This window comes from Haliotis rufescens, unplaced genomic scaffold, assembly GCF_023055435.1.
Source record: "Haliotis rufescens isolate VD_foot unplaced genomic scaffold, xgHalRufe1.0.p SCAF_7, whole genome shotgun sequence".
NCBI classification, from domain to species: domain Eukaryota; kingdom Metazoa; phylum Mollusca; class Gastropoda; order Lepetellida; family Haliotidae; genus Haliotis; species Haliotis rufescens.
Genome location: NW_025964361.1, coordinates 15,585,270 through 15,601,974, shown reverse-complemented (window position 1 = coordinate 15,601,974; position 16,705 = coordinate 15,585,270). Strand labels below are relative to the sequence as shown.

General features: G+C 37.2%; 1 protein-coding gene across 5 annotated transcripts in view; it reads right to left on the bottom strand.

Annotated features, from left to right (window-relative positions):
- LOC124115009 (cGMP-dependent 3',5'-cyclic phosphodiesterase-like) overlaps positions 1-16,705 on the bottom strand; it is a 73,813-nt gene that overhangs the window by 25,441 nt on the left and 31,667 nt on the right. For all 5 annotated transcript variants that reach the window (XM_046475784.2, XM_046475783.2, XM_046475785.2 and 2 more), the window contains exons 5-12: positions 14,933-14,988; positions 11,407-11,478; positions 9,722-9,818; positions 9,006-9,058; positions 8,369-8,443; positions 6,943-6,984; positions 1,937-2,005; positions 1,060-1,190 (exon numbers count right to left, since the gene is read on the bottom strand). In XM_046475784.2, coding sequence (XP_046331740.1) covers positions 1,060-1,190; positions 1,937-2,005; positions 6,943-6,984; positions 8,369-8,443; positions 9,006-9,058; positions 9,722-9,818; positions 11,407-11,478; positions 14,933-14,988 — 595 coding nt within the window. The remainder of the gene's footprint in view (positions 1-1,059; positions 1,191-1,936; positions 2,006-6,942; positions 6,985-8,368; positions 8,444-9,005; positions 9,059-9,721; positions 9,819-11,406; positions 11,479-14,932; positions 14,989-16,705) is intronic.

Genomic DNA, 16,705 nt, shown 5'->3' with positions numbered 1-16,705 from the left:
AAGCGATAAGAACAGTGTTCTGATTGGATATGGCATTTTTATTACATGGGGCACAACTCATGATCTAAGCGAGGTGGCGCCAGGCTCAAAGCCAAGAAAAGTGGCTTTGATGTGGCAAGAGTAGAAACTAGGCTGTGATATAGGCTTGTGGACACGCTTGCCTCGGGAAGATGTATGTAATACTGCTATACCTGATAGTTTGTAAGTACTGCAATTTTTAAGTCCATGGGTTCATGTCATGACATAAAAAAATAGTGCTTAGACAGTGTAGCTCCCCTGATATGTAGTCAACAGTTCATAAAGACAGGCACTTCAAAAATAGTGCAGTCAGCATTGATATTAGAAATAATTCTGCATATATACCAAGGAATAAAAACTGACACTAAAGTCTAATGATTTGAACCAAATATGATCATCATTGGCAGAAACATACATGCCAAAGTTCAGCTGGTGAAACAAGGTCAAAATTAAATATATTGCATAAAACATGTGTATTGAAACTAAACAAATACCAAATTTCAATACATTTCAAAATGGATGAGTAATGACCATCAGGAGTTTCAGCTGGCAGTAATATGTCATCACGACAGAGTGAGTGAGTGAGTGAGTATGGTTTTACGCCGCTTTTAGCAATATTCCAGCAATATCACGGCGGGGGACACCAGAAATGGGCTTCACACATTGTACCCATGTCGGGATTCGAACCCGGGTCTTCGGCGTGACGAGCGAACGCTTTAACCACTAGGCTACCCGACCGCCCCCATCACGACAGAGAACAAGCATGTGAAATTTCAGCTTCATTGGTCTTTTCTTATAATGTTTGCAGTGTGAGAAAAAATATTTTGGAGAAATTTAAGTGAGTGAGTGAGTGAGTATGGTTTTACGCCGCTTTTAGCAATATTCCAGCAATACCACGACGGGGGACACCAGAAATTGGCTTCACACATTGTAACCATGTCGGGAATCGAACCCGGGTCTTCGGCATGACGAGCGAACGCTTAAACCACTAGGCTACCCGATGACATTAGAAATAAAATACAATGTTTATTGAAATCCTACCCAATTGTTCCTTTTTTGTTGGCAACACATGCTAGGGCAATCAAGTCATCACTGCTTTTCCTCCTGACTGGCACACACAGAAAGGATTCCAGTTTCAAACCTATGTGATCTTCCAAACCTGCCCGGCGGTCCTGTCAACACAATACATAGAATGATCACTTTAACTGAGTTGACACCCTAAACCCATTCTATCTAAACATCATGATCATGTAACTCTGTTGTTTTTTCAGAAATATGGGATACAAGCATATGGAATATTACAATATAATTCTTATTTTGGACCAATGTGCAGTCTGCAAATTTATCTCCCAGTTCAAAGATAATGCCTTGTCAAATGTCCAATGTAAGATTAAGCTTTACAAATCAAAAGTTTTGACTTCACAACAGTAAAGATTTCAGCACAGCCTTTATAAACATATGCTAAATTTGAAACACAATATCACTTAAATAAATGAAAATAAACTGTAAAATTTAAGAACCATGGAACATCTATAGATCCTGGATGATAGTATTACTTATTTTATTCATCACATGTGATCCTGACTATACACAAAAGAACACTTAATTCAACATTAACTAACATGAAGATGCATGAGGTATGGGCTATCTTATATCCAATATCAATATATTTCAACCTGCATGCAATCCCTCTTGCTATCAATTATAACAACAGGCATGGTCAACAAAATTTCATACGGCAGAAGCATTTTTTCAATTACAAAACCTTCAACACATTTGCTCCTTTAATCATGTTGAGAAGAGTTACTCTAGCAATTTCCCCAGGCCAACAAGCAGACCGGTGGTAATTTATGATACTGTTCATTATAATGACACTCAAAACATGCATGGCCAATTGACAGACAGAAGATTTTCCCACCTGTGGAATATCCTCCAGGCATATTGGCTGCTTGGTTTGCAGAGCAACAGCAAAACTGCTGGTTTCTCCCTGTAAAACAAATGACGAGTATCTATATTAGCACTCAAGGCTACATGATGGGATTAGCTGTTATTGGGCTTTCTCTTCATCATACACAATTGCTGGCTGGAGGGGAACAACTTGATGGATCAGGTCGGAGGTGGTATGGTAGCTATTGTTCTTATCAGTCTTTATAGGGCAGTATAAAAGAGATTCCTGAAAAATATCAAATTTTGCAAAATTGTTCTCAGAAAAATTTATTACACCTATTTGAGGACATACCAATATAAACAAGTATGAGCTAGTCATATCCCTTGCAGAACTAAAGCTCCTGACCACAAATGGTGCCTGGGGAGTTAAATGACACTTAATCAAAACCTGATTTACACTCTGCTAGCTGACTGGTACCTTCAGCCATCTCAATAGGATGGTGCTATATAATCAAAGATCACTGGGGTCAGTGGTTATCATTGGAAACACTAGGGATTTTCATTAGATGGAACTTAACAGCACCCATTTTTTTCCCCCCTCCCACTTCATGGCAGGGGATAAAATATTTATGTAAAAACATGGTATTATGCACAAAAAATTGACTTGAATCTTGAATAGAGTGTATATAATAATTGAAAAATATTGGGGCTGGTGGCACAAAAAATCTTTAAAATATGTGAAAGGGCATTTTGGCACGTTTGTCAGTTCATTGTCATCATCAATGGCAAAGTTGTCTCATGGACATTAGCCATTAGTTACTGTATGGTATTCATTTGCTGCTAGCAGCTACAGTTTTACAAGATAATTCCATTCAGATTGCTGAGGCAGTAAAGAATAAAGATTACAGGAAGAATTCCTGCCTGTGGCTTTTATTACTGTCCATGTGCTGGAGCCCAAATCAGGAAAATGGCTGGTGTCTTTATTTTGAAAAGGAAATGGATCTCTGATTGCTTTGCACTGATCTCAAATTAACAGAGCAAACTAAGGCAAGTGAAATTCTGTTCACGATCCATAATAGAAATGGAAGTTATTTATACATGATGATGTCAGGAAGTTTGAGAACTGAAATGAGGGTGTAAGCAAAAAGCAATGGTAGAAAATATACATATTGTCAGCACAATCACACGATACTTAGATGCTATGTAGATTATCTTGATGAGATATGAAATTATTTTTCTATTTCTTAAAGTCTTTCCCACATGTAGATTCTGCATTTACTACCAAAGACAAAAATGTATGGTAGAAGACATTGTAACATTTTCACTTACTAATTATTAATCCATATTAGCAAAAGAAACCTGAAAATGAACCTTGAAATAAATATTTTAACTCTATTCTGACATTGTTGTGGAAAGAAGCTTGTTATGAACTATAAACAAGCCCAAATAGCTCTGCTTTGATGATTCCAAACCATGCATCGTGCACAGTACATAACATGGTCCACATTTCTGTATTCTCTGCATATTATCCAATCATCACGGTTATTTGTTACTGACAAATTTGAAACACTGGTGCTAAAAGCTCTGGAAAAATTACAAATAATCAAGCAGGTGCTCTTTTGTCTTTACATCACTCACAGCTGATAGGCAACATGAGTACAGGATTCTACCTTCTCATGCTCAGTTTGGACTGACATGTACGTTTGTTGAAATAATCAAGGACTGTGTTTACACAACAGATCTGCACACAAACTGTATCTAAGCAGTATATGATAGCTACAGTGTTGAGATATGATGACAGATGTCAGTTTGTTTATATCCCAGCAGTGCCAGCAGTACCCCAACAGTAGTCTTCAATACAAAGCAGTCAGGCTTAAGCAGCTTAAAAGGTGACCTAACTGGATAAAGAGAGATGAAGGCAGCAGGAAGAAAGAGCATGACTTAATGCTGTCACATACAAGGAGCTCTGGGGACACAATTGTCTTTCTGTAAGACAGTGCAGTCTTCAGTGTTCTGGCATTATCTTCCCAAGTGGATCTAATGGGATTCACAAATTGCCAGATCGATCAACAAAGGCAAGCACTTGTGTCAAAGTCTAAGATACCTTTGCATCATCAACTTTGAGCACATTTTTTTCTATTCTTTCAGAGCAAACGTAATACCATTGAATAGTGATGGGCATCAGAGGTTTACAGTGTATCTCAATATCTTGCGATGCACAAGGCCGTATTGCAAGATTTATCATGATATAATTTTTTAACTTGACGTTTACGCGATATACAGCTTTTCCACTGGACGAGAGGTCGGTCACATGACCACAAAATTGACGTTCATAAGTGTATGAACGACACAATTTAACGTTCATACGTTTTTCACAAGACCGTGTTCTTGAAATGACGTCAACACTGACGGACTACTTCCACATTCCTGGGGAAACCCCTGGGAATTCCCTAGCACGAAAACATACATAAGCATTATTTCTAATCATTTAGAACCTTTAATCTTGGTCTCTGCATTTCAGTATACATTGAGAAACGTAAGAGGTAAGAAATTGTGATAAAAAATTATAAGAATTGACTTTCACTTTGGGTGAGTTCATTGGAGTATGAACCTTCATAGAGTGAGGGCCAAACATTGTATGAACGTCGGAGCTTCCAATCATCTCACACAAAGTGAAAGGTCAATTCTTAAATAATGTATAACTCTAAATTTTTGATTCAGAAGCCAACTTGTGACAGAATGCAATATTTGTGTTATCAAATTTGCCATCTGTTTGTTTTAGACAGAAGTGCTTACACACTTTGCCTTTCACTTTTGACAACTGATCACACCGCCATCTTGTGACACTGGATGTTGATGATTGAGGTTTTCGAATGCACATAACTAAGAATTAACCTCTATCTTCGCGATAAAAATTGCTTTTTGAAATCACTTGATATACTGTGCATTAAAAAATGATATTGTGATAATACACTGATACGTATCATGGAAAGATTGAACCTCAATTTACCGATATACTGGTAATACTGTGCACCACTGAATATCTGTAGCTTTTTTAGGCATATATATGTACAGTCAAGCCCATTTTCCCGTGGCAAGAGAGTTAACTATCTATAAAAGTCCAGTTTCCACCCTTGCCGAACTAGGCTGGTATTATGGAGTTACATTTTGGCTGTGCTAACGAGTCTATGCTTAGTCCAATCAAAATTGCGCAACAAATTCGAAATCCGGTTCGTAAACTGTCATGCTGATTTCGGTCGATTGCAGGATTAGCAAAGCATGTGCACCGCCAACTTGTTGTTAACAGATATTTTCCAAATCTTTTCATGATTTTAATCAAGGTGCTCACGTGATTTGATGCACTTTACGATGTAAGACCCGTTTTAACACAATAAAGATCTTGATAATCGATCAGACCACCTTGACTGGGTGCCGCCATCTAGTTTGAATCAAATGCAAGTGATACGAGAGGTGGAATCTGATTGGTCCATGGGAGAGGTTTAGAAGGGTCTTAACTTGTAATAACCACTGGTGGCACTACGATCGAGCCCAGGAATTCAAGCCTAGTTCGGCAAGGGTGGAAACTTGACTTTTAAAGTCAGCTAACTCTCTTGCCTCGGGAAGATGAGTCAAACCCTGTTATCTTGAACCTAGTGGGACTGTGTTGTAACTTCGAGATATTTCGGACAATCGAGAAGCATGAACATCCAGACAGAAATCAACAATAGCTGAGTGAGTGGCACCTGGTCTTAGTATTTTGTAAAAACTTTTCACCTATCTCTGACATACTGCAATAGTGTTAAAATGGTACATCCAAGTGCATTTTTACTTAGTCTGTCCACTTGACAGAAAAAACAAAGTGACTCTCTCACCTCAAGGTGAAGTCACGGCTTGGATATTGGAGTAGCGTCACACAACTTTGATTCCTTTAATCTGACTTTGATTAGCACTATTTGATGTAGCCAGAGAGTGCCACACGTTATTACTCATGTTAACCCACATCGTTATGTTTGTCAATAAAGATTACCATTACAATTGGATCAAAAGGTAAGTCCATTATTGGTTGAACAATTGGTTCAAATTGCACTGTACTTTTACAGCAATGTTACATGTGTGAGGAAAGGTATAAGATATACATGTATCTTGGAGAATTGCTCACCGTTATGTGAGATGCTTATGAAAAATGTTAGTGTGACAAATGCCTACTTTGAAATAAAGGTACAAAATTCAATAGTAAAGTCAAAGTTATGACTGAATCCAAGGTTTGAGATAAAGCTTTTAATATATTCATGATAAGCAGGCAGACTTATATGTGTTTACTGGGACCAGAGAATAGGTTGGCAGCGGTAGAAACTAACATTTTTGGTCCACTAGTCCTTGTAATGATAATATATAGCAAAACCCTTAAAAATGGCAAATATCTATTAGTCCTTATGATACCTTAACTATTGGGCAGTTTGGCAAGGACTATAGGACTAGTGCCAATTTCTAACCCTGGTTGGAGATATTGGCACATTCAAGATAATGGGTTTGATTGTATTCCTAGTACTAGCCACCTACCAACAGAAACAGCATGTTGGTGAGGTCTATGTGATCTCAGATGCAAGAATAAGGGACGTTGGTGAAAATGAAGTTACAAAAAACAAAAGAAATGCAATTATTTGTTGTGTTCATGTCAGTAAAATATTTCTGAGCAGATCTTTCACAGTTAGCATTCAAATTACAATGAAAAAGCTGCTTTGAAGTAGAAGTAACACCAGTGTTTTATAATGAGGATAAAATGCCTGAACCTTGTCAGTGATGCTTGGGTGGCAACTTGTGGCTGGCTATCACTAATTTGTTTCCATTCCCAATGTTTTCGCTTATCAGCACATTAAAGGTTCAGCATTTCCCAGGAGAACAGCTGCATTTCAAAGTCTAATTACTGTATGGCAACTTCTCACATGCAAATGAAATATGATGTAGAGTTCTTATATATAATGTGGTAACACAATGTCAACATTGCAAAAACACAAAGAAAGCCTTTATTATACTCACTGGAAAGCGAACTTCTTCTTGTAATATTTTAGTTCCAACTACCTGCAAATAGTTAGCACATGAACAAATAAACAACAATTGTGTGATGTAGCATCCATTACCAGTACTAGCTTGAGTGAACAATGGGGCACAATAAACATTTCTTTGACAAGGAGAGATACTTGACAATGCTTTGTTTCATTCCATTATGACTAATTGTTACAAGTATAGAAATATAAGATCAACAAAAGAGACAAGCAAATCATAATCAACTGATTTTTTGACAACACTATGCAGTTACATCAGCTCACACTTTCTTTTCACATTACATTCAAGATATTCACATTAAAGCAAAATAAATATATTCATGAAACCATTGTGGCACTTTTTCTTGCTAGACTTTCGTGCAGGCATTTTCAAAGCATTTGAATATTTTTTTTTTTATAATTATGGACTGAATATATCAAATGAGGAAAGAGAAACTGGCTTTGTTGTCAAATGTCATGGCGGTTGAATGTAGTTATGGACACACAGTTCCAGTCTTTGATGTCTCTTATGTTGGCTGTATTCAATGGCCATGATAAAGGGTGCTGTATCAGTACATTGAGATGTGATCACTGTTCCTTCCCACTGCATTACTGTTGAGCAGCAGTGGGAAATGGCAGTGTGTCGGGCATCCATGAACTACATGTTACTTGTCAATTCCACCACCAGCTGACACATAACTGACATTTCCACTAATGAAACAAGAGCCTAATGATAGCTAGTGCCATGAATTGTCAATGTCAATCACACATGAAACATAGCAAGACAGATATTGAAATATACCTGCAAATACAACATTAGGCCACTGGTCAGTCTAGGATGAATATTTACCTATTTCCTGGCACACCCTATCAATAGCATAGTCATAAAGCTATCAAGCCATGGAGAATGAAACTCATCATAAGAAGGAGGGATATACTGATGCTAGCCAGGCACACCTAAGTCAAGGCTGTTTACAAAGAAAGAATTATGGGATCTATTCCTAGAAATAGGATCCAATCAATGATTGTGCCTTCAGCATTTTCTACTACAAGATAACAAAATAATTCCATCAGATCCATATACTGTAGAGAAATTTGGATTTTCAGATGAGGCCAACCGAGAAGAAATCAATGCGGTAGCATTATCCTGTCATTACATTTTGGATTTGATTTTCTACCCTTTTCACACTATGTACACAACTCTTTCAGATAAGTATACAAACATCATTGGGCTTAACATCCCTTGTGACCAGTTGGGAGATAGTTTAATTTCACAATTCATGTAACAGTATCATGTCTGATAATTGGAATGATCTCATAAATCACATAATGTCAACTTCAATATTTTGTAGAATATGCAGAATGTATCTAAAATTCAACCATATGACAGAGATTTGGTAAGATGTAAAGCTCATCCTTACCTGACAGAAAAGTTCATTTGTTTCTTTGACAACAAGCAGTAAAAATGCTGTCTGTGCCTGTGTTCGTTGCTCCAACTGCCAAACAAAAATATCAAGAAAATAGTCAATATTATAACAAGCATACATGGTATACAAGTGAAGCTGAAAGTAGGTATGGGCATAGCCAGAGTAATATGTATTGCTATAGACCGACTGCACTGAAATATGTATATATTCATATCAGAACCTAGAGTCAGTCTAGCTCTCTAGTCTGAACCAAGTTCATAGTGGACTGCAAATGATCCATGCTGGGGTGATGTTTAAATAAATAGGTTACTTAACTTGTTCCCTTTCACGAGCCTGAAGCTACTGGGTTGCTATTGATATTCATTTTTCTGCATTATTGAATATGATATTCATTTTTTTAAAGCTCTCCCCTCACAAATCATAAATATGTTATTTTATACTTGACAGTTAATCCAACACAAATAGACAAAACACAAAGTCTAAATAAGAAAAATAGCAACATGCATCATGTTTGTTGAATAATATTAACCTCCCACTGCAAATTTTAAGGAATTGATTGTTCAACATGACAACCAGATAACGGGCAGATGGGCTATTGCAATTGAAATACTTAAGCTATTTTATTACTTACATATTTAATGACTTTGAGTTGAAGTGATGCTGCGTCATGGTCATATAGTTCTCCTACATAACAACAAAAATACATTATCATGATGAGTAAAACATGACAATGTGATAGCCTACCCTGTAAATTCTTGAAGTAACAACAAGTGATACAAAGTAGCCTTACACATCAGTTTATTACTAGAGTCTTTCACAATTGAAACTATGATGTCACTAGATTTCAAAGTAAAATTTAAAGGCAATATGAAAACACTACTTTGTTAATTGACAAAAGACAATACCAAGCATGTGAGTGAGTATTGGGCGCATTCAGCAATTTTCTCATCAATATCATGGCGGGGGACGGGCTTCACACATTGTACGCATGTGGGGAATCGAACCCAGGTCTTCGGCGTGATAGGCCAACGTTTTATCTACAAAGCCACCACATCACCCCATACTAAGCATGTAGAATGTAAACAAGGATTTATCAGACTTGACATGGTACCCGCTAAGTCTAGCATTAAATTACATTGTTTATTGGGTATTTATATGTTACTTATGTCATTGTTGTGCAGTGAACCTGACATGACAATCAACTACAGAATGTCAGCAAAGGGCATTCACATATTTGCATTAATTTCATGCCTATGTTAATTTGATGGCATTACTGAGATGCGTTTTGTCTGATTTCTAAATACTTGTCCAAGTTTGAGGGTTTGAATGCAGCAAAAAAAACCTCACCACACAAATTGATGAGGGCTTCAAAGTGGGTGTCATCTGCACAAATGCTCCTTCTCCGTGTCACAGAGTTTTTGGTAAGATGATAACAAACAGATACCTGAGAACATTAGGACATAAAACTGATGCAAGGTCTATTTTAGAAATCAGAGACATTAAATATAAGGAGTTGGATATCTTGCATCCCAAATTAACTGAGTCTTGAACAGTATTTCAGTTATATCACAGCATATATGTCTGCATGATTCTTTTGATGTACTGAAGAACAACATAGTTTCACAAACATTCTATATCATCCCTTTAAGCAGATTCTTATGTGGACTATCAGATTTACAAACCTAATCTTAACCAGCACTTCACAACCTAATCTTAACTCTTCACAACCTAATCTTAACACTTCACAACCTAATCATAACACTTCATAATCTGGTACTGTCTGCATTTGAAATAAAGCATAAATTGGAAATACTTCATTTCTTCCTTCAATAAAACAGAATTTAAGTAAACTGCTGGATGAACATGATGTCAATAGGTGAGTGTAAAATCTTGAAATCATCGACAAGATTAACTGTATCATAAAATCTGTTTTGCCCAAATATTGTAAAGCACAGTGTTTTTCTGCCACTGATTCAACAGGCTTAGTTCCCAGCTGTTGCCTAGCTACAACACAAAGGATCAATGAATTAAGGAAGTGCTTTCTTCAATCTAAAACGGCTTCCAGCACAATTATTCCTTGTTTATGAAGTGGGATAATTGTCCTCTAGGAACCCTACAAACACTGTTGTTGAGATGGCCAGTAACGTGAAGTAACATTGAAAAAGATGATTCACCTTCAAAACAAATTATCCCTTTTATGAACAAATTGATTCAAGCATTGAAGAAATAAACAGATGTTCTGATATAATTTCTTCATCCATCCTACATTCTACTGTTTTCCAGCTTGCTTTTTCTAACAAATGTCAAATATCAATCTTGAAGTTTTAACCAACTTAATCAATTCCCAAGACTACTACATATGTATATATATATGTATATAACTTTATCATTTGGAATGAATAGATCTTATCTCCGTTTCAAGACAGGTTCATAATATGCTTAGTTACACTAGGCAAATATTATTTATCATATAATGTGTAGGTTTCCCTGGTAGGAAAAAGCCAACAGATAAAAGTGGTATCCATTGGGTTATTTACGATTGAATATGCAAATAGATAAGGTCAGGTACTACTTTCAGTGTTCAAAAACAAATATGGTCTCATCTAGTGGTGGGGCGATACACCAATGCATTGGTGGATCGCGACATTTTACTTCCTGATACAAGTATCGATCACAGTTGCACACAAAGTAAAAAATATTGATTCATACCTCAAATGTTTACTTTAATGCCTGTTACACCAAACACTAATTAGTAGTGAAAAAGTAAATATTTTCATCCATTGCCCCATACTTGACACTGCCAACTGTAAATCATCGTGTGCCAGGTATCTGACTATCCCGTCTATGAAAAAGATGGCCTACGAACCACAGATAAGAGCACATACAAGTATCGTGATATGTATCGGATTGTGAACAAGGTATTGTGATACGTATTGGATAGCACAGTTGGTGTATTGTCCAAGCCCTAGTGTCGTCCTTCTCTATTTACATTATGGTGCATCCATGTGCAAAAGGTGTTCAAAACAACCTACCTGTTTTGCTAGATATGTGAGGTTTCCTTCTTCAGTTGCTGAACAGGAAGTTTTACCAGGTGGTAGGGATGCCTGTATTCAAAGATCATGGTTCAACTATGTCAAGCAAACATCTATCTATGAGACTCACATGTCCCCCACCTACAACATGGCTGCAAATCCATTGGAAATTAATTCCGCCATTTGTCACACTTTTGGACACATTTGTTTGCATGCCTCATATCCAACATCTATTGTTTAATGCTTATTATCAAGCAGATATATACTGTCTGTCATGACAACAAAACAGCAGACACACGAAGGGTGGCTGTAAAGGTCTCTGTCTAACTATGAAGGATGTATAGTACATCCCTAACATGTATTGAGTACAATATTTTCCATGCTTACAGTCTGCACTTGAACACAAAACCAGACAGAAAATTTCTGCAGTATCACAGTGATTATGTATTCTCTGTTGATATAAATGGATAAAGATGTGCTGTGCTGTCATCAAGTAACTCCAACAGCCATTTTTGCAAACTTTGTGTCAACTTTAGGGGATGATGATGCTTCATTTACCACTACCAAGAGGTGGAAAGTGGATTTAAAGAGGGGAAGAGAGAACCTCGAAGATGATCCAGGATCAGGAAGACCTTTAACTGCCACCATTATGAAACATGTTGCTAAATACATAATATGTTTATGGAAGATCAATGAGCTACCACATTTCACATAGTTAATACAGTAGGCATCTCTCATTAGAGTGTTGAGAAATGAACTGGGCATCAGCCATATGACAAAGGTTTCAGCACGCTGGTTTCCAAGGATTCTGACTTCGGATGAGAAATGCTCCAGGTTCTTCATGAGAATATATGCATAGAGCTGATTTTCTGGAAAGATCTGTGGCCATGTTTGAGAAGTCTTGGCAAAGCATCATGTTACACAGGACAATACACCTGTGCACAAGTCGGTTGTCACCAAGGCTGCAGCGCAAGACTGTGAACTTATTGACCATCTTCCGTATTCACCAGACCTGTCACTGTCCTATTTCCACCTCTGCCCAAATTTAAAGAAAAAAATGTCTGGCAAGCATTATCATTGATTATGCAAATGTGGATGATATCCTTTCTGCTATGGACGTTTACACCATCAGGAGGAAGACTTCTACACCTGTGGGATCCAGGCACTCCAGCATCATTGGCAGAAGCGTGTGAACCATTGAGCGGATTATGTTAAAAAATAATTAGCAAAATTCCAACACAGTCCATCATAGTTAGGTTCAGAACGTTTCAGCTATCACTTGCAAGTAAAAGGCTTGTTTACATGGTCTTAACCATTTGTACAATAACCACAATTGTGTGTTTATATGCCCCAAAGGGACATGTCTACACAACAGTTTAACTGTTATAAAAGTCCATTATATTTCTGATTATCAGTACAGAGACAAAACTCGCTCTTCCATATCTATTAGGGACTGGCCTTGTCAGTGTCACATAGAGAGGTATGAGCATGTAGACCACAAATATATATCATGATATATCTTTTATAAATTTTCGATAATTATGTCACAGTTCATGCAGCACGGATATGTAATTTCACACCAATCACTTCAAAAGGCATTTCAATATCTGATTTTACTGAAAGATAAAGGTAAACATATTATTGTTCATACATAGTGTTAGACCACTGATGTACCATGGTGCAGAATAACATGGATAATCAACTTCGACATTTAGTATACTGACTCTGAACCAACCAATCCTTGTTTTATAACCGTAATACTGAGCGCTAGATAGGGTAACAAAAAATCCCATCTTAAACGTCTTTGGAATAACACGGCTAGGAGTGAACCACCAACCTTTCTCTCTATTCACCAGATCACAGAGGTGGCACAAGGAATTGAGCTATATATGTGTAATGATTAACTTCATGAATGAAATTTCCTGAAGATTTGAAAATCTGTTATTCTCTTGTGGCCTTTCCCCTTTTTAAGTGGTAGATCTATGTATTTCCAGGAAGTGATTTTGGCAGATATCAAATTCAAAAGATTTTTTTTATGTATCAAATTGAAAATGTGACATGGAATCAAAAGTGCATAAATCATAATGCAATACATATCTAAAGATCATTGTCTTCCTGCTAAATGGTGTGAAGTATTGAACTGAGAGGGAACCAAAATGATATGCTGGCTACCTAAATCAATTTCTCTTTTATCAACATCCAACTATAAATGGAATCAGTTTTGATCCAGGAAAATCATTTTGAAGAACAATTGCTTCTTTCCTGCCCAGGTTTGTTGCTATAGGAACTAACAATCCTGGAGCCTTATTGAGGATCTGGGGCTGCTCAAATTTTCAATCAATGCTGTATGAATTTGGCCTGAGCTGCTCTTCATTCACTGTAGGAATGTCTAACCCAAATCAATGACCAGTATCAGTTCACAGTGTATGTTCTACTGGCCAGTTGTGAAGTTGCAACACATAACCATATGATGCTGATTTATTCTGTCTGTGGGAAAACAGCACATATAACATTATTCATGTCAGTGCTAACATAACGACTTGTGTTTTGGAATGAAATAATGACATTGGTGTAGTCTGACAAAAGTATAATAGAATGTCATGTCAACAAATCCATTATAAGTTACTCAAAATGGTTGAATTAGAGACATAACCCATTGTGGCTTATCTGTTGTAATTTTGTAACATAATAATTAAAAATCATTAACATGATTGAATGACGAGATGAATCTTGAAACCCAGTAAGAAAGGACTAGTGGGAAAGTGACCCATCAACAATATCATGTTCTTCACCAATCAATACTTCATGTCATGGAGTGGGATGTTGCATCATTTCACTTATTGCAGTGAAACACTTGCCTACCTTTATTTAAGCATCAAACAAAATACAGTAGAACATGGACATAACGAACTACAAGGGAACGGAGAAATCAGTTCGTTATATACAATGTTCGTTACATACGTTTTCGCTTGGAAACGACCGCCATCTTGGATAAAACAAACACAATACACATAATTGTAGCATTGCCCGCCATGATAGCATGTACTAATGAAGTGACACTTTGACATCATCTCGTGAAATTTATGTTTGTCTTACAGACAAGGTTAGTCCAGTTACAGGCAAGATAAGCATAAAGCAAGTTCAACAAGTATGAATCATCACCGCTGATTGTTTTGATTCGCCGCTGATTACGTATAGCCAATAGTCAGTGACACTTGGCACTGAGTCAGATTTCTCAGTTCGCTATACACGTCACTAATTAGTGGTATTTCAGCTTGTCAGGGATCAGATATCAGTTTGCTATATACGTTAGTTCGCTGTAGAGAATTCATTATATATGCACATTTTATATGATAATATAGAGGAGATAAATTGGGTATTTTGTAACAGTTCGTTGTATCCATTTGTTCGCTCCATCTGTGTTCGTTATATCCGTGTTCTACTGTATACTGATGTGGAAAAGATGGTATCTCCCAAAGACACTTTGTATCATGTGTAGATTAAAATCTTAGTCTAAGACACTTACCACAATTAAACCTATATTTTCATTGTCTTCTCTATCTTGAATTGGTAGACATAACACTGAAATTCAAAAACAAAACACTTATCAACAGATTTTCCATTTAACAAAATGTTTTTAAGTGCAAACTTTGGATGATACATGACTGATTAAACTGTCTAGGCCCTATATCAGCAACTAAGGTTGTTTCCCCAATTGCTGTAATAAGCTGCATGAATGAGTCTCAACAATTCTAAGCCCTAGACAAAAGGGATGAGCAAAGATAGATCCCCCCTCCCTTGAAGACTGAAGTCAAGGGAAGCAGACACAGTATTGACCCAGCTCATACAAATCGTGTAAAGCAAAGAGAGTCTTGCCGGAAAGCCAATTAGCTTACATTCACTATAAGCAATGAAGCTTTCTGTCTATGCATCTTCGACCTACTCTTCTGTTTTGCTATCTTTGTTATTACCGGAAATGGAAATACACTGCATGCGTGTCAAGCAACATACCCAATCTTTCATCTGTCACTGCCACCAGGATATATATAAAAATCTTTCATGTTGAAGAAATTAGGCAAATCTATGGTTGGGATAGTTAAACTAAATATACACTGGCCAGAGCTGTCTGACCTTGATTTCAGAGTCAGAGATGATCAATCAATTATTGTTGTATTCCTAACCTTCAAAACTAAGTCTTTTGCTTGAGGCCTTGAGGTTTGCCCATATAGTATTTGACTCCCTAAATCTGTAACATTTAACATCACAGATTCACAGATTACTATAAGGATCCCCTGAATCTCATTCATATTTCACTGTCCGATATTGGAAAAAGCGCCATTTAGGCCCTTCTTAGCCAAACATACTTAATCATTCTTAAACTACATCTCTGTTCTTTACAACAAAAGGGAACATTTGTCATACATGCACCAATGGGGAAAGCGAGATTGTTGCAAGATGCTTTTACCAGTGTTAGCATGGTAACAATTATAGCAAAAAGCCTAATACAGTTTACACTAGATGTGCTTTCATATTTTCATATTTCTTGAATTTTGGAATGAAAATTGCTGTTAACACTTTTGCATTGTTATTGACAGTGGTTCTTTGCAACATGTGTGCATGTATACATGTAGGTGGTAGCTAGTAAAGTGACTTTTACAACAGAATATGAAGGTCAGTCATATTCCTATACTGTGATTACAGATCACTAACAATGGCAAGAAATTGATTTCCATCTCTGTTCCCCAGAGAGGAAATGCAACTGCTGTTGCTAAATGCTAGTCATGATACTGCTACATGCTTATTTGAATAAAATATTATACCCCCATTCCACAAGGTGACGCTCTACTACGCTGTACTCGCTCATTTTTCGGCAATCTAGGGGCACTTACGATGCGATTACGATTAGATAGCGCTCTTGTTGCGATCAAATAGCGATCTATGCGATCCGATAGCAACTTGAAGACCCTTGATCCCAACCAGCAACCCAAAATGTGGCGATCCTGCACATCAGTTCCCGCTCCTTTTGCGATCCAAGGCAATCAGGATGCGATCCAATGGCGCTCTATCTGCGCTCTGATGGCGATCATTGCAATCTAATGCTCTCCACTCCGATCTGATAGCGATTTTAGCGATGGAGATCCATAAGCACTCAATTAGCGCTTTGGGTCCGATCCTAAAAAAACTCGTAACGTTCTGAGGCGCTCATCAGTTCTACGCTTGGTAGCAGAGGGGTAGGTCCTAGTCTTTTGTGGCCATCAGTGGCGCTCTAAGCAGTATAAGGCGATTCGATAGCGCTCTG